Here is an 18243-nt window from a genome sequence, read left to right as displayed (position 1 = left end):
TGTATTTGTTTTATTGACTGCACTGAAAAACAAATAAGTCAAAAATGACAGGTTGAGCTAATTATTACCCCCGATTTTTAGATTATTACAGCGATTATTATTTTTTTAGGGGAGGGGGAGTAATGACTTCAGTAAGTAAGTTTCCATACAGTCCTCTTATTTTATTTTATTAACTTTTTTAACCGCGTGCGTAACTTTAAAACACCTGAGCCGTATAACATTGCACCGGTAGTGCGCCTGTCAGGACAAACTCCGGGAAACAGTCCTGATTTCAAAGAGGGAGGAGTTACATGACGTCGACGCTTTGACGTGGAGTGTATGACGAACGGGGAAATAAAAGTAAACAACGCCTAGGATAACGAAAATGGTTTTTGGCGTTAGTCCCCCAAGCTTAGACGGAACCTGTGATTTTTCTGAGGCTTTGTTGATCATGTATGAAGGCTTTGTTTTCCGATAAGGACAGAGGCAGGCTGAAAACTGGTAAGACACCAGTAGAGTCGAGATGAGTCGGGTGCGGCATCCGCTAATGATAGCTTAGTTCAACATGGCAGTTTCCTGTATTGTATGAAATTGTTTACAGGATGTAATGCTCTCACGACCTTTGCTGAAAACAAGTCCTCAACGTCAGGACTGTCTGACGACCAAAACACCACCTTAGGCCCTCCCCCATACTTTCTTGTATTTTAGTTGCTATTTGCCTAAGTGTGTTGGCGTGTTTTCACTTATTAATTTCAGATTTAGCTATGTTAGCCATCAGATCGTCAGAGGAGGAGTCCACTGAGATTGAGGAGATGGACACCTCAGAGCCCAACTGGTGCTGGTTCTACTTGGCTGAGTGTGGAGTGTGGCATATGTTTGAGGTAGTTCACATGATACCACAACTTTATACACAATAGCAGACTTTGTAACTGGCTTTACTCTGTATGCCCAGCATATCGCCCCTCCTTTGGTCGTATTTTGCCAGACTCTGCAGGTTTTTATTCCCCCTTTTAGCTCATCATCAATACATTTATAGAAAAAAAAACAAAAAACATTGCCTTGGGTTGATTGTAGGGAAGCAGAAAAATGGCCATCATGTGCCACTACTTAGGTTATGTGTTAAACTGCAATTAAAAGGAATTTAACAATGATGCATCAAAAATCCATGAACAGATTTAAAATGTGTTTTTCTGGTTTATCAGTTTCTGACAGCGAGTTACACTCAGCGGTCTTATTTATCCCACCAGTAGCTCAAACCTCCAAATATATATGTATCGATTTACAAGACAAGCTTTAAGTCAAACCAAAGAATTGATGTTTTTTCAGATAAATTTTAAGCCTTTGACCTAAATAAAGAATCAACTCTCTTAACTAACTGTTAATTAACTGATTGGCTGGTTAACCCTCCCCCCCTTTTATTTTCCTGTCAGATTGATCCCAGTGCAGCCTGCTCTGTGACCAGCGCTCAGATTGAGCAGTGCTACAACAGGAACCAGCGTGGTGTGATGGAGTTTTACACAGCCAAGTACACATACAGACTGGACTTCTCAGGTGAAAACTCATGAGTTAATTAAAGTAATTCTAAAGGTACTTTATCCAGGCTGAGAGTGTTAAAGCTTTTTCAAAGGAAATCCCGTCGCATCAGTTCTATTGAGGATAAGTTAGTTTTTCTGTTGTTTATTTTGTTAAAGAAATTGCACATGAACACCTAATTGTCATTAAATCCCCAAACAGTCATGCGACAGATAAATGTAACAACAGGAAAGCAACGGCCGATCAAACGCTCCCTCCACTCTGCAACTGGATTTAGGTAAGATTTGATGGTTTGAGTGTACATCCAGAGAGCCTTTTTATAATTTGGTTTTATTTACTTGCTATCATGGAAAAGTTATGTTAAAGAAGACCATGTATTAAATGGAAGTTTAGGGGTCAAGCATCTCCTGTCCTTAAAATCCTGGAAATGAAAGTAACAAAAGAAAAGAGAACAATTGCCTTTTTCCCTCCTTTTTTTCGTTTTTCTTTTTTTTTGCAAGCGTTGAATTATTTTTGTGTGAGCATAAAGCAAACACATCCATTCTCATTCTGATGCAGTGATTGGTTTACTGACTCTTCTCCTTTGCTGATCCTCCCAGGTTTATTTGTGATAATCTCGCCTTGCCTGTTCCCTGTCACTGGGAAAGAATAAACACAGATGAGCCCTATCAAGTGAGTACAGAAGTACGGAAACACATCTTATTGTTCCACTTAGCTTCGTTCACACATTTTTAGTATTGAGACGATACCTTTATGTTCTTTTGATTTCTGATGTAAAAATAGTGGCAGACTGGTCAAAACTTTTAGACAGGTGTGCATGTGATTGTATGCGGTGTTTTGTCAGTCCAGAAGTTCCCAACTTTGTTCAGTCTGAGGTCAAACATTTGCAAATGAGAGAGAAAAAGAGGAATATGAAACACACTGCAGAAAAGGGTAGAGCTGTGTGAGTGTTTCTTGCCTTTGCAGCTCATCCAGCTTGGCAGAGACACATATGAATTTAAAGAAGTAGCCAGACTGTATGAAAGAACAATGGATCATCCAATTAAATCCATCCAGAGGATCCAGAACCTGGATTTATGGGAGTTCTTCTGCAGGTAGAATATTATTTTCTACATTTTTGTGAGGAAAAATATTTCCTTGTATATACTGCCTTAATTACACTTAAATTGCACTCCATTAGTGACACTGGGAAAATTGTAAATTCTAGTTTTCCCAAACTTCCAATAAAGATGCTGGCTTTTTTCTTAGCATAAATTAAAGAATTGAACCGAATTCCATGAATCCACCCCTTTCAGCCGATGTCTTCTTCAAGCTCGTCTCCTGTGCACAATGTGCACTTGTTTCTAGATCATTTCATGGAAATTGCCAGTATGCATCTGTAATTCACACTGGATCACCTGCACTGTGTCAAAAAGGCATCTCTTCAACTTGAATGTAATTTAATTTTCATTTTATAAAGGAAAACAAAGTCTTTTGAATAGGGCAAAGGAAGTAAAACTCCTGCTTTTACAGTGCTGGCTGTGTGGGCGTGCAGTGGCATGTTGGCAACCGCTACAGTTCAGGGTGTTTGTGCCAAATTTTTTCTCAAAAATGCCCCAGAAATGTAATGCCAGTTTGACCCCGTGGGACGCGGTTGAACAAATTAATTCACTAAAAGGCGTTGTTTTATACATATACCTCTGAAAACGCTTTGTGATTGGGAGGTTTCTGAGCTGGCTGCTCATTCCGGCCTCCTGAAAAGGCAGAGGACTTTTTTTTTTTTTTTTGATAATAACCATTCAGCGGAACTGGAACCTTATCCACTTCAAAGCCCACGTTTGTACATATTTCTTATAAATTGTTAGATTAAACTTACCTGCATTGCATTATATTCACCTCGTGGGGAATCCACAAGGTGAATATAATGCAAGGTGACTGGGTCAGAAACAAAAGCTGTTTTCAGTCTTTTTCACTTGCTAGCACATCCTAACCTGTCAACACACAATAAATTACTATACTGTTGTTATTATTATTGTTCTTATTGTAAACATATATGTGTTGAATTTTGTATTCATAAACATCCAACACTTTAAACACCTTAAACATATGGCAGTAAGAAAGCACTAAGAACACAAGACATTCAAAAAACAAATAAAAAAATAATTAAAAAAATAATAATATTAATAATACTAAAGGAAATTAAAAACAATATAAAATAAAATACAAAAAAAAGTACAGGATAGTCTATACTGTATACATTCCCAAATTTAGTTGCATATTTTCATTGCTTCACTCTCTCTCCAGTTCCTCAACGTGCCCAGTCTTTAATAGCTCCAGAAAAATCAAATAATTCTGATGATCTTTTCCTAACCACATAGGTCAGTTTCTATTATTGTTCTCATATTGTTATTGTTTTAATGGTACTTATATTGCACCTTTCTGCTTAAAATAGTACTTTACAAGTGTCGTTCACCCATTCACACATACATTCATACACTTCTTTTATCTATACCTAAGCCCTTTCTCACATTCACTCTGCGACTGATGTATCAGGGTCAACTCGGGGTTTGGTGTCTTGTCCGAAGATAATTCAGCATGCAAACTGTAGGAGTCAAGGATAAACCAACTGGCCTTCCAAGTCTGTAGACAATGCGCTCTACCACCTGAGCCACAAGTGCTAGAGACTAGGGGCATTGGCGCAAGGTATTCATCTTCACAGCTGACAGCCCACAGCCATTTCCAAACTGTTTAATGCGTTTGAATTTAGTTGAAGTTTGCTTTCTGCACTGTGTACAAGTGGTCCAAGCAGGCCTTCCAGGAAATGATCTAAAAATAGCAGCAGTACTGGAAGTGATATAGAGGTGCACAAGGTGAAAATCCTGAATTGCATAGATGGGGCAAAATTTAAATTGGGTATGATTTTTGCTCTTTATGGGAAAAGTTGCTGAACTTTTCACTGATCAAACTTTGTACAGTCATGCAGTATCAAAGTCATTATTTGTTTTATGTTGTCATTCCTTGGTGCTCCTCTAAGGAAGAAAACACAGTTGCGAAAAGTCAAGCGAACACTGGATATTGAGGAACGAATGCTGTTTCATGGCACGGGACACAGCAATATACAAGCTATATGTACATTTAACTTTGACTGGCGGCTCACAGGAAGCCATGGCGATGTCTATGGCAAAGGTAGATCTTTTATGTTGTATCATGAAAGACTTTGCTACTCTCCTTTTGTCCAGTTTTAACATTGTGCTCTTGTCTTTCCTGCAGGGAGCTACTTTGCCCGCGATGCCAAATATTCCAGTAAATTCTGTCACACCACAGGGAAACACAACACGACCTTACAGAGACATGGACTCGCACCACCGATATTTGCGAGTGAGCCGCCTTATAAGACCATGTTCCTGGCCAGAGTGCTTGTTGGAGAATACACAGTTGGTCATCCAATGTACTGCAGACCACCCTCTAAGGATGCCAGTTTCACCAACTTCTATGACAGTTGTGTGGATGATATGGCCAATCCAAAGATCTATGTCATTTTTGACAGTAATCAGATTTATCCAGAGTATCTGATTGAGTTCTACTGATGCCTAAGAAAATGATGCCAACTTTTTTTTTTAATAAAGGCTGGAAAAGCTAGGATATGAAATTAGATGACAGGATAATTGATTTCCATGACTGAATGGAGCATGGGTCATCTAAGTGCCTTTGAAGAAGTTGGTAAGACAGTAAGGACTTTGTGTCAAATTGTATACTGTACAGCATACATAATTGGACCCAGAAGTTAGAACGTTTCCATGACTTCAAAAGATGCTAACCGAAGACAGTCTTTGTGCTGTTTTTATCTTTAATCCTGAGTCTATGCTTGCTTACTGAATATGTGTGCACATTTGCTTAGATAAAATAAGAGTGGTGCTTGCAGCCTGTAGATCATAGGCAATATCCGACCACCGGCTCCATCACTCCCTCTACTTCCACAGTGCCATACATATGCTTCTTTATAAATCCAAGAACATGCTCTGCTCACTCATTTTGCACCATGTTCTGAAAATCTGTGTCTAGTAGTACCATGTATTATATAAGCATGGATTTTTGTTCATGTTTTTGTCATAAAAACGCTCCTACCTCTGCATTTTTTTATCTTGCACTTTCCATGAAAGGTTTTGTAATTGTGTCATATTGACATAAACATGTAAAATGTGTGATGTCGTCCCTGAGCAATTCGTTTCTGTGCATCTTTTCTGACCGCTGAATTTCATTGGGGTTTTCAACCAAGTTCGTCTGTCCATCCGTTTTCTAAATTATTTTGGGTCTGTCACATTCATAACAGAGAAGCAATCAATCATTCATACTCACATCCACATGTATGGCCAAACTAGGATCACAAATTAGCCTAAGATATATAATACATTGCCAAAAGTATTCACCCAGCAGTGCAGATATTGAATTAAGGTGTTCCAATCACTTTCATGGCCACAGGTTTGTAAAATCCAGCACCTAGGCGTGCAGACTGCTTCTACAAACATTTGTGAAAGAATGGGTCAATCTCAGGAGATCAGTGAATTCCAGTGTGGTACTGTGATAGGATGCCACATTTGCAACAAATCCAGTCATGAAATTTTCTCATTACCAAATATTCCATAGTCAACTGTTATTGGTAACAGCAACTGGTAACATCAGCAACTTAGCCACAAAGTCTTAGGCCACATAAAATCCCACAGCAGATTTAGCTGATGCTGAGGGGCATAGTGCCGCAGAGGTTGTCAACTTTCTGCAGAGTTGATCACCACAGACCTCCAAACTTCATGGCCTTCAGATTGGCTCAGAAACTCAGCATAGAGAGCTTCATGGAATGGATTTCCATGGCCGAGCTGCTGCGGTGGTTGCCAGGAGAACGGTACTTGTCTGACCTCACTGTGCCAAGTGTAAAGTTTGTTTGAGGAGGAATGATGCTGTGGGGTTGTTTTTCAGGAGTTGGTTCGCCCCCTTAGTTCCAGTGAAAGGAACTCATAATGCTTCAGCATACCAAGCCAAGACATTTTGAACAATGTCATGCTCTCAACTTCGTGTGAACAGTTTGGGGATGGCCCCTTCCTGTTCCAACATGGCTGTGCACAAAGAAAGGTCCATAAAGACATGAATGAGGGAGTGTGGTGTAGAAGAATGTGACTGGCCTGCACTGAGTCCTGACCTCAGCCTGATAGAACACCTTTGGAATGAATTAGAGCAGAGACTGTGAGCCAGGCCTTCCCGCTACTTCCTTGCCACAAAGGCACAGGGACGCCCCAGGCAGGATAAACCCTATTGCTGTGAGGTGATAGCACTGCATCACCGTGTTGCCTCCAATGAAGTTGATTTTTAAAATTGTAACAATTCAACATTGAATTTAATTTCCAAGTCATCTGGGTTTGATGTTAAAACCTGAGTAACGCAGGTTTATTTTTGCACTTTGTATAATTTTAAAAACAAAACAAAAAAATGTGCTCAGCACACTTGTTGTACTGTAATGTAAAATTATTTTTTTGTGTGCATTTGTTCAATTAATTGTATGACCATGTTTGTATGTGTTTTCGACCTGCACAAGGTGATGCCACAAGGTGGTGCACTTGTGGTACTTTGAGTTTATTTATATTAAATGTATGGGGGGGAACATCTTACAGCTATGCGTGTGTTAAGCTATACTTGTCTGTAATTTGCATGTCACAATTAATAAATTTTTCAATTTAAACACATAAAATAATTATTGTAGACCATCTTTCAGGTTAGAAGACTGAAAACAAATTATATTGTGCATGTAATGTCACATGATCTACTTTGCCTTCTAGGGCTATGTAGAAGGTGTGTCTATGAATGAGATTTGAATCATGAGGAGTCAGAAACACCAGTAGTTAAGTCATAGAGAGGAAGCAGGTTAATTTTTCAGCTTTTTCTGTGATATAATCAGTTACATTTCTGACAACAAGAAACAGCAACAAAAGATGTTGGAAAATACATTAGTGGAATATATGGATACAGCTGACACCCCTTGGTGCTGGTATTACCTTGCTGACTGTGGACAGTGGCACCAGTTTGAGGTAATTTGTGTATTTCTTTAGATCACATTATCTGGTTCCATACTGTCAAGTAAAGCTTATGTTTCTAGTTTCTTGTCCCTTTTCTGTAGGATGACCCCGATCTCCCCTTTAGCAGTGAGGCTGTTGAAAATTTTTACCTGAAAAACTCCAAGGCTGTTTTAAACACATCATCTTTCAGTTACAGGGGCCAGATTGATTTCTCTGGTAATTTTTGTGCATTTTCATGCTCACAGTCTTCATTCACACATTAAGAACTTAGCTCAGATTAATACATGTGTTTTTGTGCAGCGATGCTACTGACAGACCTCACCGCAGGGAGGCAAAAAAGAATCAGGAGAAGCTACAACACAGAAAAAAGGTAAACAAGAAATGTACATTCTCAATTGTAACAGCAGTGAGGTTTACAAGTTAGTGTCAGTATAGTTTCTATCAAAATGAAAGTGAAAGTTTCAGCACAATGGAAACTTAACTCTCCTCCCGCAGGTGTTCCTGTTTCAGCCTTGCTCCTGTTTTCTGGGAATCGTTTGATCCCGAATCGCCATACCAGGTGACAAAAATGTTGCTTAATGTCCAAAATCCATACAGCTAGAGCACAAATATACAATACAGTTAGAAGCATAGATTAAAACCGCAGATATTTCAGTAATAACTGATTTCGGATACTTTTTAAAGTTAATCCCTCTGAGTGAGCACTCCCCCGAGTATTGGACAGTGAAACATTATGTAAAGACCGATGGGCTGTTGGACCGAACCATTCTGTCAATCAACAGGATACAGAATTTGGATCTTTGGGAATTATATTGCAGGTAAGTTAAGTTTTACACTATGTTTTTTGTTAATAATTTCTTTTCTTTATTACCATTATTTTTATATTTGCATCAAAGGAAAAAGAAACAGCTGATGAGGATTCAAGGCATCAAAGAAATTCAAGAGAGACGACTCTTTCATGGGACTGATATCAAAAATGTGGATTACATTTGCAAGTATAACTTTGATGTACGGTTAGCTGGACAACATGCCCACGTATTTGGCAAAGGTAAGTTCATTGTTTTGTGCAAATCTGAATTTCTAACTCTTTACCATTTCTTCTGTCTTTTTTCTTCCCAGCTGATCTAAGTTTCTTTTTTACGTAGGAATTTATTTTGCCAAACATGCAGCATTAGCCGCCGTATACAGTAAGAGCAGCTCGAAACCACTGCCAGTTTATGGCGGGAAAACACAACCTGTACACTCTGGAGAAACTAAAATTATATTTTTGGCTCGGGTGATGACTGGAAAACCAGTTGCTGGACAATCTCATTTCCAAAAACCCGATCATGGGAGTCCTGAAAACTTGCATGACAGCTGTGTTGATGATGTCTCTCATCCAAATATTTTTGTCATTTTTGATCCAAATCAAATATATCCGGACTATTTGATTCAGTACAGCTGAGCGCAACATGTGCAAGATCAACATGGCTACCTCAAACGGTACATTTCAAGCACAACTCCTGATGGCTTCGATGAAGTTTTTACAGCATTTTTACTACATTTTAAACATTTTTAGAAAAATTTCCAGTAAACTAGGTCGTTTTCAGCAAGATAATCTGTCAGCAAAGTTATCGCTACATTTCATTACTTTGGATCAGAAGTACCAATAAAAATGAGTTTACTTACCAGGTGCTACTGCTTAGTATTAGAATAGTTGAATATAATACTTGTGGTCATGTAATGTAGATTCCCATCTAATTTATTTCTATTTAATTTAGTAATAATATAGCTTCATAAATAAATAAATATGCCAGCAGAACCAAATCAAAGTCTACATGTGTGTTTATTCCTGTTCTAATGTTTATGTTTGTATTTGTGCTGGACATAACATTCACACGCATTTTAAAATAACATGCGAGGTTAAAGAAACCAAATTCTAAGCTCATGTAGCTTATTGTTGTTCATCTGTTTTACATATATGTGGACAAAAAGCTTTCATGGGGCTCTGTGAAGGATGTGGAAAAACAACGTTTGATTCAGTTACTTTAGAAGCACCTTTATCAGCAATAACCTGAAATAATAATTTTATGTTTGATTCCGTCAGTCTTTCACATAAGAAATTGAAATTGTGAAGAGATTTTGATCTACTCTTCTTTACAGAGTTCCTTCACTTTTTGAGGTTTGTGAGCAGTTATTTATGTTCAGCTCTCTTAAGGTCACGACACAGTATTTCATTCACGTTGAGTTCTGGTCTTTGACTAGACCACTGAAAAACCTTTATTCTTTTCTCTTTTTTAGCCAGTCTGTTGTAGATTTGGCTTGGCTTGGGATTGTAGTATTGCACTTACCCAATTTTGGCCAGGCTTTAGTTGGCAGACAGATGGCCTCAGATTTCACTCTAGTACACTTTGGTATACAGAGGATTGAATGGGAATTGCAAGGCTCCCATACACTGTATTTACAAAATAAGCCCATCACCCCTCCCCCTCCAGTTAGTATGAGGTGTTTGTACTGATATGTTTTCACCAATCTCACCCTCATGTTGTTGGGATAGACTCCAGCTGAAGTGGATGGATGGATTGGTGTTTTCAACAAATATTGCTGTGCAATATTGCTAAACAACTCCATTTCGGTCTAATCTGTTCAAAGGACTTTGTTAGAGAGGTTTTGTGGATTGTTCAAAAAAAAACTCCAAACAAGCCATACTGTTCAGTCTTTTTCTAAATGTACTGTCATCAGTGTTGGGCAAGTTACTTTGAAAAAGTAATTAATTATAGTTACTAGTTACTTAAACATAACTGAGTTAGTAACTGAGTTACAAAGGACTGAGGCGGTGTTGGGAGAAAGATCTGGGTATCCAGATCTCAGAGGACAGTTGGAAGATGCTGATCTCATCATGGTATGTTTGCTCACCTGAAACACAGTCTCAACTTATCCAGTACAAGTTGCTTCATAGAAACTATTGGACACCCAGTAAATTAGTCAGGTTGAAGCTCGCAGATAAGGACATTTGTTGGAAATGTCAGCAGGAAGTCGGGACTCTAGTTCATATGTTGTATACATGTCGGAAAAATGATTATTTGTGGGATGGGATCATCAACTTGGTGAATGATATTTTTAAACTTAATCTTTCTAAATCTCCAGCTATATGCGTCCTGGGCCTACTACCTGACGATAACATTCTCTCAAAAAAACAGAGATTGTGGATGCGTCTGGCTTTTATAACTGGTTGCAGGGTAATTCTTAGGCATTGGAAGTCATCCAGCCCCTGTTCTTTCAAGGAATGGACCGAACAAATGTCTAGGATGGCATCATATGAACGGGTTATGTATAGAATGAAGGGAAGAGAAGATATTTTTGAGCAGGTCTGGGGTCCCTTTTTGCGGTACATTGACAATGTCTCTTAGACATTATGATAAATGGTCTCTTAGAGGGATATTTCATGTGTCATTGGTATTTTGGTTGTTGTCTTTTTTTTTTTTTTTTTTTTTTTTTTTTTTGCACCAGGGGGTTTTACCCTTATTCGTTTTTGTTTTTGCTGATGTTTTCCAGGAGGCGGTGTATTATTTTGTTTCTCCTGGGTTTTATTTATTTTATTTATTTATTTACTTATGTAATTTTTTTTTTTTTTTTTTTTTTGTTAGTGTGTTGTTTGTTTGCTTGTCTTAGTTTGTTTGTTTGTTTAGAAATGGACAGAGAACTGACAGTATGATTATTGCAGTTGTATATTTATTTATTAATGTTTCTGTCCATCCAAAAATATTAATAAAAAAAAAAAAAAAAAAAAGTAACTGAGTTACAATATTCTAAAAGTAATTAATTACTTGAAAAGTAACTATTGTGTTACTTTTAAAAAAAAATTAACCCTCTGGGGTCCAGTGTATAATTGGCCATTTTTCACTACTTTTGATGTTTCCTCTACATTTCACCGTTAAAATCTATTTACTTTGCCTTGTTTGGTATCATTGTTTTCAGCACAACCTCACGTGTTTGAATTTACAGTTATGCTTTCATTTTGACATACTGTATTAACAAAATTGATCTAAAATCAGACAAAAAACATAAATTCCAAGTAGAAAAGGTTTTTTCATCATGACCCTGATGAAGGCCACAAGCCAAAACGCATTGGTCAATTATTAAAGTTGTTCATCTTCCCTCAAGTGATGCTGGAGTTCCTACTTTGTGATCCCTTTTTTAAATAACCATTTCAAACTATTTGCAGAACAATCAGCTCTTCTGAATTCAATAAGATGCCACACAAATTATTTGTACCACTCCAAAAAATAATTTCTGTCCACTATAAAGAAGAACATCACAGCCTCTTAATGCTTCAGCATACCAAGACATTTTGAACAATGACATGCTCCCAACTTCGTGTGAACAGTTAGGGGATGGTCCCTTCCTGTTCCAACATGGCTGTGCACCAGTGCACAAAGAAAGGTCCATAAAAACATAGATGAGAGAGTGTGGTGTAGAAGAATGTGACTGGCCTGCACTGAGTCCTGACCTCAGCCTGGTAGAACACCTTTGGAATGAATTAGAGCAGAGACTGTGAGCCAGGCCTTCCCGCCGCATCCTTGCCCCAAAGGCACAGGCAGGATAAACCCTATTGCTGTGAGGTGATAGCACTGCATCACTGTGTTGCCTCCAATGAAGTTAATTTTTAAAATTGTAACAGTTCAACATTGAATTTAATTTCCAAGTCATCTGGGTTTGATGTTAAAACCTGAATAACGCAGGTTTATTTTTGCACTTTGTGTAATTAAAAAAAAATGTGCTCAGCACACTTGTTGTACTGTAATGTAAAATTATTTTTCTGTGTGCATTTGTTCAATTAATTGTATGACCATGTTTGTATGTGTTTTCGACCTGCAGGTGATGCCACAAGGTGGTGCACTTGTGGTGCTTTGAGTTTATTTATATTAAATGTATGGGGGGAAACATCTTACAGCTATGCGTGTGTTAAGCTATACTTGTCTGTAATTTGCATGTCATAATTAATAAATTTTTCAATTTAAACACATAAAATAATTATTGTAGACCATCTTTCAGGTTAGAAGACTGAAAACAAATTATACTGTGCATGTAATGTCACATGATCTACTTTGCCTTCTAGGGCTATGTAGAAGGTGTGTCTATGATATAAGATGGCGCCGGTGAGGTCGGCTGCCGTCACGACTGCTCCGACCACTTTTTCTTTGTCTTTGCTTTTTAAGTTAGTTTTCAGCGTTTCTAAATCGGCAAAATCATCACCATTGGGTACATTAGGTATGACAGTGACACTCTTGTTTCTATTGGTATACAATGTACTCACAATTCGAAGTTTTTAACTCCGGATCCGAGCTGGCCGAGTGAGATCTCGAGGGAGAACAAAGGGAAGCGGCGGCGGCCTAGAGGGAAGCGAGCCGGCGTCAGGAACAGGCTGAGAGCTCGTGCACACCGCACACCTCTGCCTAGCATCCTGCTCGCCAACGTCCAGTCACTGGAGAACAAGCTTGACGACCTCAGGGCCAGGATAAAGTTCCAGAGAGACATTCGGGACTGCAATCTCCTCTGCTTCACCGAGACATGGCTGAACCCAGCGGTGCCGGACCACGCCATCCAGCCGGCCGAGTTCTTCTCGGTTCACCGCATGGACAGGACACGGGACTCGGGGAAGTCAAGGGGAGGCGGCATGTGTTTAATGGTGAACAACAACTGGTGCAACAGTGCGAACGTTGTTCCTCTCACACGCTCCTGCACACCAAATCTGGAACTACTGTCCATCATGTGTCGTCCTTTTTATCTACCTCGGGAATTTACATCGGTCATTGTAAGTGCCGTTTATATTCCACCACAAGCGGACACGGTCACCGCCTTATGCGAGCTGCATGAGGCACTCACACAGCACCAGACACAACACCGGGACGCTGCGCTTATTGTGACGGGGGACTTTAATAGCGCCACCCTCAAACGCGCAGCGCCGAACTTTTATCAACACATCACCTGCCCCACCAGGGGTGAAAGGACACTGGACCACTGCTACACTACGGTCAAGGACGGCTACAAGGCACAATCCCGCCCCCCGTTTGGCAAATCTGATCACGCCGCCATCTTCCTCATGCCAAAATACAAACAAAGGCTGAAACAGGAAGTTCCGGTTCAGAGGAAGGTCGCGCGCTGGACGGATCAATCGGTGGCCGCGTTACAGGACGCACTCGATGACGCAGACTGGGGCATGTTCAGAAACAGCTCCGACGATGACGTCAACGTGTTTACGGAAGCGGTTGTGGGATTCATCGGGAAACTAGCGGATGATACCGTGGAGACAAAGACTATCACAACGTTTCCCAACCAGAAGCCGTGGGTGGATAAAACCATCCGCGACGCTCTGAGATCCCGCACCGCTGCCTACAACACGGGACTCATGACGGGGGACATGGACCCGTACAAAGCCGCGTCATATAACGTGCGGAGGGCGGTGAAAGAGGCGAAGCAGCGCTACGGGAGGAAACTAGAGTCACAACTCCAACAGAGTGACTCTAGGAGCCTGTGGCGGGGACTAAGGACAATAACGGACTATAAAGCACCAACAACTGGTATGACGAACGCGGCCGTGACTCTGGCAGACGAGCTGAACACTTTCTATGCTCGCTTCGAGGCTGCAGCTAAGGTCTCCAACAATGCTAGTGTTAGCGGCGCTAACGGCTGCAGACAGGAAGATACTGCCAGCACCGGAAACGTGCTCGTCATCTCCGAGCATGAAGTAAGGAGAGCCTTCAAGAGAGTGAACACCAGGAAAGCAGCAGGACCAGACGGCATCCCAGGTCGTATCCTCAGAGACTGCGCATACCAGCTAGCTCCTGTGTTCACTGAGATATTCAACATCTCTTTATCTCAGTCGGTGATCCCCACATGCTTCAAAGAGTCCATCATTGTTCCTGTCCCGAAGAAACCCCACCCTGCTTCTCTCAATGACTATCGCCCTGTAGCCCTCACCTCAGTAGTGATGAAGTGCTTTGAACGCCTGGTCAGAGACTTCATCATTTCTTCACTACCAGACACACTGGACCCACTACAGTTCGCTTACCGTCCAAATCGTTCCACAGACGATGCCATCTCTCATCTCCTCCACACATCACTCACTCACTTGGACACTAGAAGGGGGAATTATGTTAAAATGCTCTTCATAGACTACAGCTCTGCATTTAACACCATAATTCCCTCCACACTCACCACCAAGCTGGAGCATCTGGGACTCAGCTCATCTATGTGTCAGTGGATCTCCAACTTCCTAACTGGCAGACCACAGGCAGTAAGGATGGGCGGACATGTCTCAGCCTCCACCACTCTCAGCACTGGAGCCCCCCAGGGGTGTGTTCTGAGCCCCCTGCTGTACTCTTTGTACACATATGACTGTGTGGCCACTACCAGCTCCACCACCATCATCAAGTTTGCTGACGACACCGTCGTGGTGGGCCTGATCTCTGATAACAACGAGACGGCCTACCTGAAGGAGATTAGGAATCTGGAGAACTGGTGCCAGAGGAACAACCTCCTTCTAAACGTCAGTAAGACAAAGGAGCTGATAGTGGACTTCAGCACTAAGCAGGAGAGGAACTACCAGACCCCCGTCATCAACGAGTGCCCAGTGGAGAGAGTGGACAGCTTCAAATACCTCGGAGTTCACATCACGCAGGACCTGTCATGGTCCTGTCACATCAACACTGTGGTGAAAAAGGCCCGACAGCGTCTCTACCACCTCAGACGCTTGAGAGACTTCCAACTGCCCTCCAAGGTGCTCAGGAACTTTTACTCGTGCACCATAGAGAGCATCCTGGCGGGAAACATCTTAACCTGGTTCGGGAACAGCACCATGCAGGACAGACGAGCTCTAGAGAGGGTTGTGCGGTCAGCTGAGCGCACCATCCGCTCCGAGCTCCCTGACCTGCACTCAATCTACAGCAGGCGGTGCTGGACCAAGGCCAGGAAGATCGTGAAGGACCTCAGCCATCCCAACAACAGACTGTTCTCTCTGCTGAGGTCAGGAAAGCGATTCCGCTCCCTGAAGACCAACACAGAGAGACTGAGGAGGAGCTTCTTCCCGCAGGCGATACGGTCTCTCAATCACACCACCACACAGTACTGACCCACACATATAGTTCTTACACACACACTGGACTTTCTGGACTTTGGTTTTGCACAACACTGGTCACTATATTCTTCATTTCCGGTTAATACTTGTACAGCTGCTGTTATTGTGTATATATTTATTTATATTTAGATTTCTTCATACATTCTTATATAGTTCTATATTGTGTATTTTGTTGTACAGTTATTTTATTTTCAACTTTAATTTATATATTTTATCTTATTCTTCCCAGTTAAATTTACCCTTCATTCTAATTTGTGTTGTACAGTTATTTCATTTTTAACCTTAATTTATATTTTATTCCTTCCTAGTTAAATTTACCCTTTTTAATTTTTCATATTTATTTCCTATCTTATTCATAGCCTTTTCCTTTTTTGTTTTCTTTAGGTCACGAGCAGTTGTCCAAGCATTTCACTACATATCGTACTGTGTATGACTGTGTACGTGACAAATTTGAATTTGAATTTGAATTTGAATTTGAATGAGGTTTGACTCATGAGGAGTCAGAAACACCAGTAGTTTAGTCATAGAGAGGAAGCAGGTTACTTTTTCAGCTTTTTCTTGATATAATCAGTTGAATTTCTGACAACAAAAAACAACAACAAAAAAAAATGTTGGAAAATACAGAAGAGGATATGGATACATCTGACACTCCTGGGTGCTGGTATTACCTGGCTGACTGTGGACAGTGCAGCCAGTTTGAGGTAACTTGTTTATTTCTTTAGATCACACTATGTGGTTAATTTTTCAGCTTTTTCTGTGATATAATCAGTTACATTTCTGACAACAAGAAACAACAACAACAAAAAATGGGGGAAAATACAGAAGAGGATATGGATACATCTGACACCCCTTGCTGGTGGTATTACCTGGCCGACTGTGGACATTGGCACCAGTTTGAGGTAACTTGTGTATTTCTTTAGACCACACTACCTGGTTATGTAATGTCAAGTAAAGTAAAGCTTACTTTTCTACTTTCTTGTCCCTTTTCTGTAGGATGACCACAATCTCACCTTTAGCAGTGAGGATGTTGACACGTTTTACCTGAAAAACTCCAAGGATATTTTGAACACATCATCTTTCAGTTACAGGATTGATTTCTCTGGTAATTTTTGTGCATTTTCATCCTCACAGTCTTCATTCACACATTAAGAACTTGGCTCAGATTAATACATGTGTTTCTGTGTAGAAATGCTACTGACAGACCTCACCACAACGAGGCAAAAAAGAATCAGGAGGAGCTGCAACACAGAAAAAAGGTACAATTTTTATATTCTCAAAAGTAACAGCAGTGAGGTTTACAAGTTAGCGTCAGTATAGTTTCTATCAAAATGAAAGTGAAAGTTTCAGCACAATGGAAACTTAACTCTCCTCCCGCAGGTGTTCCTGTTTCAGCCTTGCTCCTGTTTTCTGGGAATCGTTTGATCCCGAATCGCCATACCAGGTGACAAAAATGTTACTTAATGTCCAAAATCCATACAGCTAGAGCACAAATATACAATACAGTTAGAAGCATAGATTAAAACCACAGATATTTCAGCAATAACTGATTTCTGATACTTTTTAAAGTTAATCCCTCTGAGTGAACACTCCCCCGAGTATCGGAAAGTGGAAGAATATGTAAAGACCGTTGGGCTGTTGGGCAAAACCATTCTGTCAATCAACAGGATACAGAATTTGGATCTTTGGGAATTATATTGCAGGTAAGCTAAGTTTTACACTATGTTTTTTGTTAATAATTTCTTTTCTTTATTACCATTATTTTTCTATTTGCATCAAAGGAAAAAGAAACAGCTGATGAGGATTCAAGGCATCAAAGAAATTCAAGAGAGACGACTCTTTCATGGGACTGATATCAAAAATGTGGATTATATTTGCAAGTATAACTTTGATGTACGGTTAGCTGGACAACATGCCCACGTATTTGGCAAAGGTAAGTTCATTGTTTTGTGCAAATCTGAATTTCTAACTCTTTACCATTTCTTCTGTCTTTTTTCTTCCCAGCTGATCTAAGTTTCTTTTTTACGTAGGAATTTATTTTGCCAAACATGCAGCATTAGCCGACGTATACAGTAAGAGCAGCTCGAAACCACTGCCAGTTTATGGCGGGAAAACACAACCTGTACACTCTGGAGAAACTAAAATTATATTTTTGGCTCGGGTGATGACTGGAAAACCAGTTGCTGGACAATCTCATTTCCAAAAACCCGATCATGGGAGTCCTGAAAACTTGCATGACAGCTGTGTTGATGATGTCTCTCATCCTAATATTTTTGTCATTTTTGATCCAAATCAAATATATCCGGAGTATTTGATTCAGTACAGCTGAGCGCAACATGTGCAAGATCAACATGGCTACCTCAAACGGTACATTTCAAGCACAACTCCTGATGGCTTCGATGAAGTTTTTGCAGCATTTTTACTACATTTTAAACATTTTTAGAAAAGTTTCCAGTAAACTAGGTCGTTTTCAGCAAGATAATCTGTCAGCAAAGTTATCGTTACATTTCATTACTTTGGATCAGAAGTACCAATAAAAATGAGTTTACTTACCAGGTGCTACTGCTTAGTATTAGA

General features: G+C 40.2%; 3 protein-coding genes across 5 annotated transcripts; all 3 read left to right on the top strand.

The window, feature by feature from the left end:
• The first annotated feature begins 339 nt into the window (after positions 1–339).
• LOC146615219 (protein mono-ADP-ribosyltransferase PARP11-like) lies at positions 340–5616 on the top strand. Of its 2 annotated transcripts, none has more exons than XM_085375883.1 (8): positions 340–480; positions 736–860; positions 1410–1530; positions 1714–1789; positions 2112–2184; positions 2479–2606; positions 4526–4677; positions 4762–5616. In XM_085375883.1, exons 1-8 carry the CDS (start codon positions 435–437, stop codon positions 5076–5078), a joined length of 1038 nt encoding a protein of 345 aa, XP_085232009.1. In that variant the 5' UTR covers positions 340–434; the 3' UTR covers positions 5079–5616. The 2 variants fall into 2 exon arrangements, with proteins under 2 accessions (XP_085232009.1, XP_085232008.1); XM_085375882.1 differs by having other exon boundaries at positions 2112–2196.
• A 1853-nt stretch (positions 5617–7469) lies between these two features.
• LOC146615218 (protein mono-ADP-ribosyltransferase PARP11-like) lies at positions 7470–8997 on the top strand. Its single transcript, XM_085376520.1, has 7 exons — positions 7470–7565; positions 7655–7769; positions 7854–7923; positions 8049–8112; positions 8238–8371; positions 8450–8601; positions 8699–8997. The coding sequence occupies exons 1-7, from the start codon at positions 7470–7472 to the stop codon at positions 8995–8997; spliced, it is 930 nt and encodes a 309-aa protein (XP_085232646.1).
• Positions 8998–16277: 7280 nt separating this feature from the next.
• Positions 16278–17995, top strand: LOC146615217 (protein mono-ADP-ribosyltransferase PARP11-like). Of its 2 annotated transcripts, XM_085376511.1 has the most exons (8): positions 16278–16370; positions 16458–16568; positions 16663–16771; positions 16856–16925; positions 17047–17110; positions 17236–17369; positions 17448–17599; positions 17697–17995. In XM_085376511.1, the coding sequence occupies exons 1-8, from the start codon at positions 16278–16280 to the stop codon at positions 17993–17995; spliced, it is 1032 nt and encodes a 343-aa protein (XP_085232637.1). The 2 variants fall into 2 exon arrangements, with proteins under 2 accessions (XP_085232637.1, XP_085232638.1); XM_085376512.1 differs by lacking the exon at positions 16458–16568.
• The last annotated feature ends 248 nt before the right edge of the window (positions 17996–18243 follow it).

The sequence above is a fragment of the Diplotaxodon limnothrissa genome, linkage group LG17 (genome assembly GCF_057381915.1).
Source record: "Diplotaxodon limnothrissa isolate DT_005_m linkage group LG17, D_limnothrissa_male_GT1.1, whole genome shotgun sequence".
Taxonomy (NCBI): domain Eukaryota; kingdom Metazoa; phylum Chordata; class Actinopteri; order Cichliformes; family Cichlidae; genus Diplotaxodon; species Diplotaxodon limnothrissa.
Note: the sequence above shows the minus strand (reverse complement) of the source record. Positions and strands in the feature narration are given on the sequence as shown.

Excerpts from the sequence above, each read along its gene's own strand:
- LOC146615219 (XM_085375882.1), top strand. The coding sequence starts at position 435 with ATGAAGGCTTTGTTTTCCGATAAGGACAGAGGCAGGCTGAAAACTG. Across the intron at positions 861-1,409 it reads GAGTGTGGCATATGTTTGAG|ATTGATCCCAGTGCAGCCTG; the intron begins GTAGTTCACATG and ends TTTTCCTGTCAG. Across the intron at positions 1,531-1,713 it reads ATACAGACTGGACTTCTCAG|TCATGCGACAGATAAATGTA; the intron begins GTGAAAACTCAT and ends ATCCCCAAACAG.
- LOC146615218 (XM_085376520.1), top strand. The coding sequence starts at position 7,470 with ATGTTGGAAAATACATTAGTGGAATATATGGATACAGCTGACACCCCT. Across the intron at positions 7,566-7,654 it reads GACAGTGGCACCAGTTTGAG|GATGACCCCGATCTCCCCTT; the intron begins GTAATTTGTGTA and ends CCTTTTCTGTAG. Across the intron at positions 7,770-7,853 it reads GGGCCAGATTGATTTCTCTG|CGATGCTACTGACAGACCTC; the intron begins GTAATTTTTGTG and ends GTTTTTGTGCAG.
- LOC146615217 (XM_085376511.1), top strand. The coding sequence starts at position 16,278 with ATGTTGGAAAATACAGAAGAGGATATGGATACATCTGACACTCCTGGG. Across the intron at positions 16,569-16,662 it reads GACATTGGCACCAGTTTGAG|GATGACCACAATCTCACCTT; the intron begins GTAACTTGTGTA and ends CCTTTTCTGTAG. Across the intron at positions 17,111-17,235 it reads ATCCCGAATCGCCATACCAG|TTAATCCCTCTGAGTGAACA; the intron begins GTGACAAAAATG and ends TACTTTTTAAAG.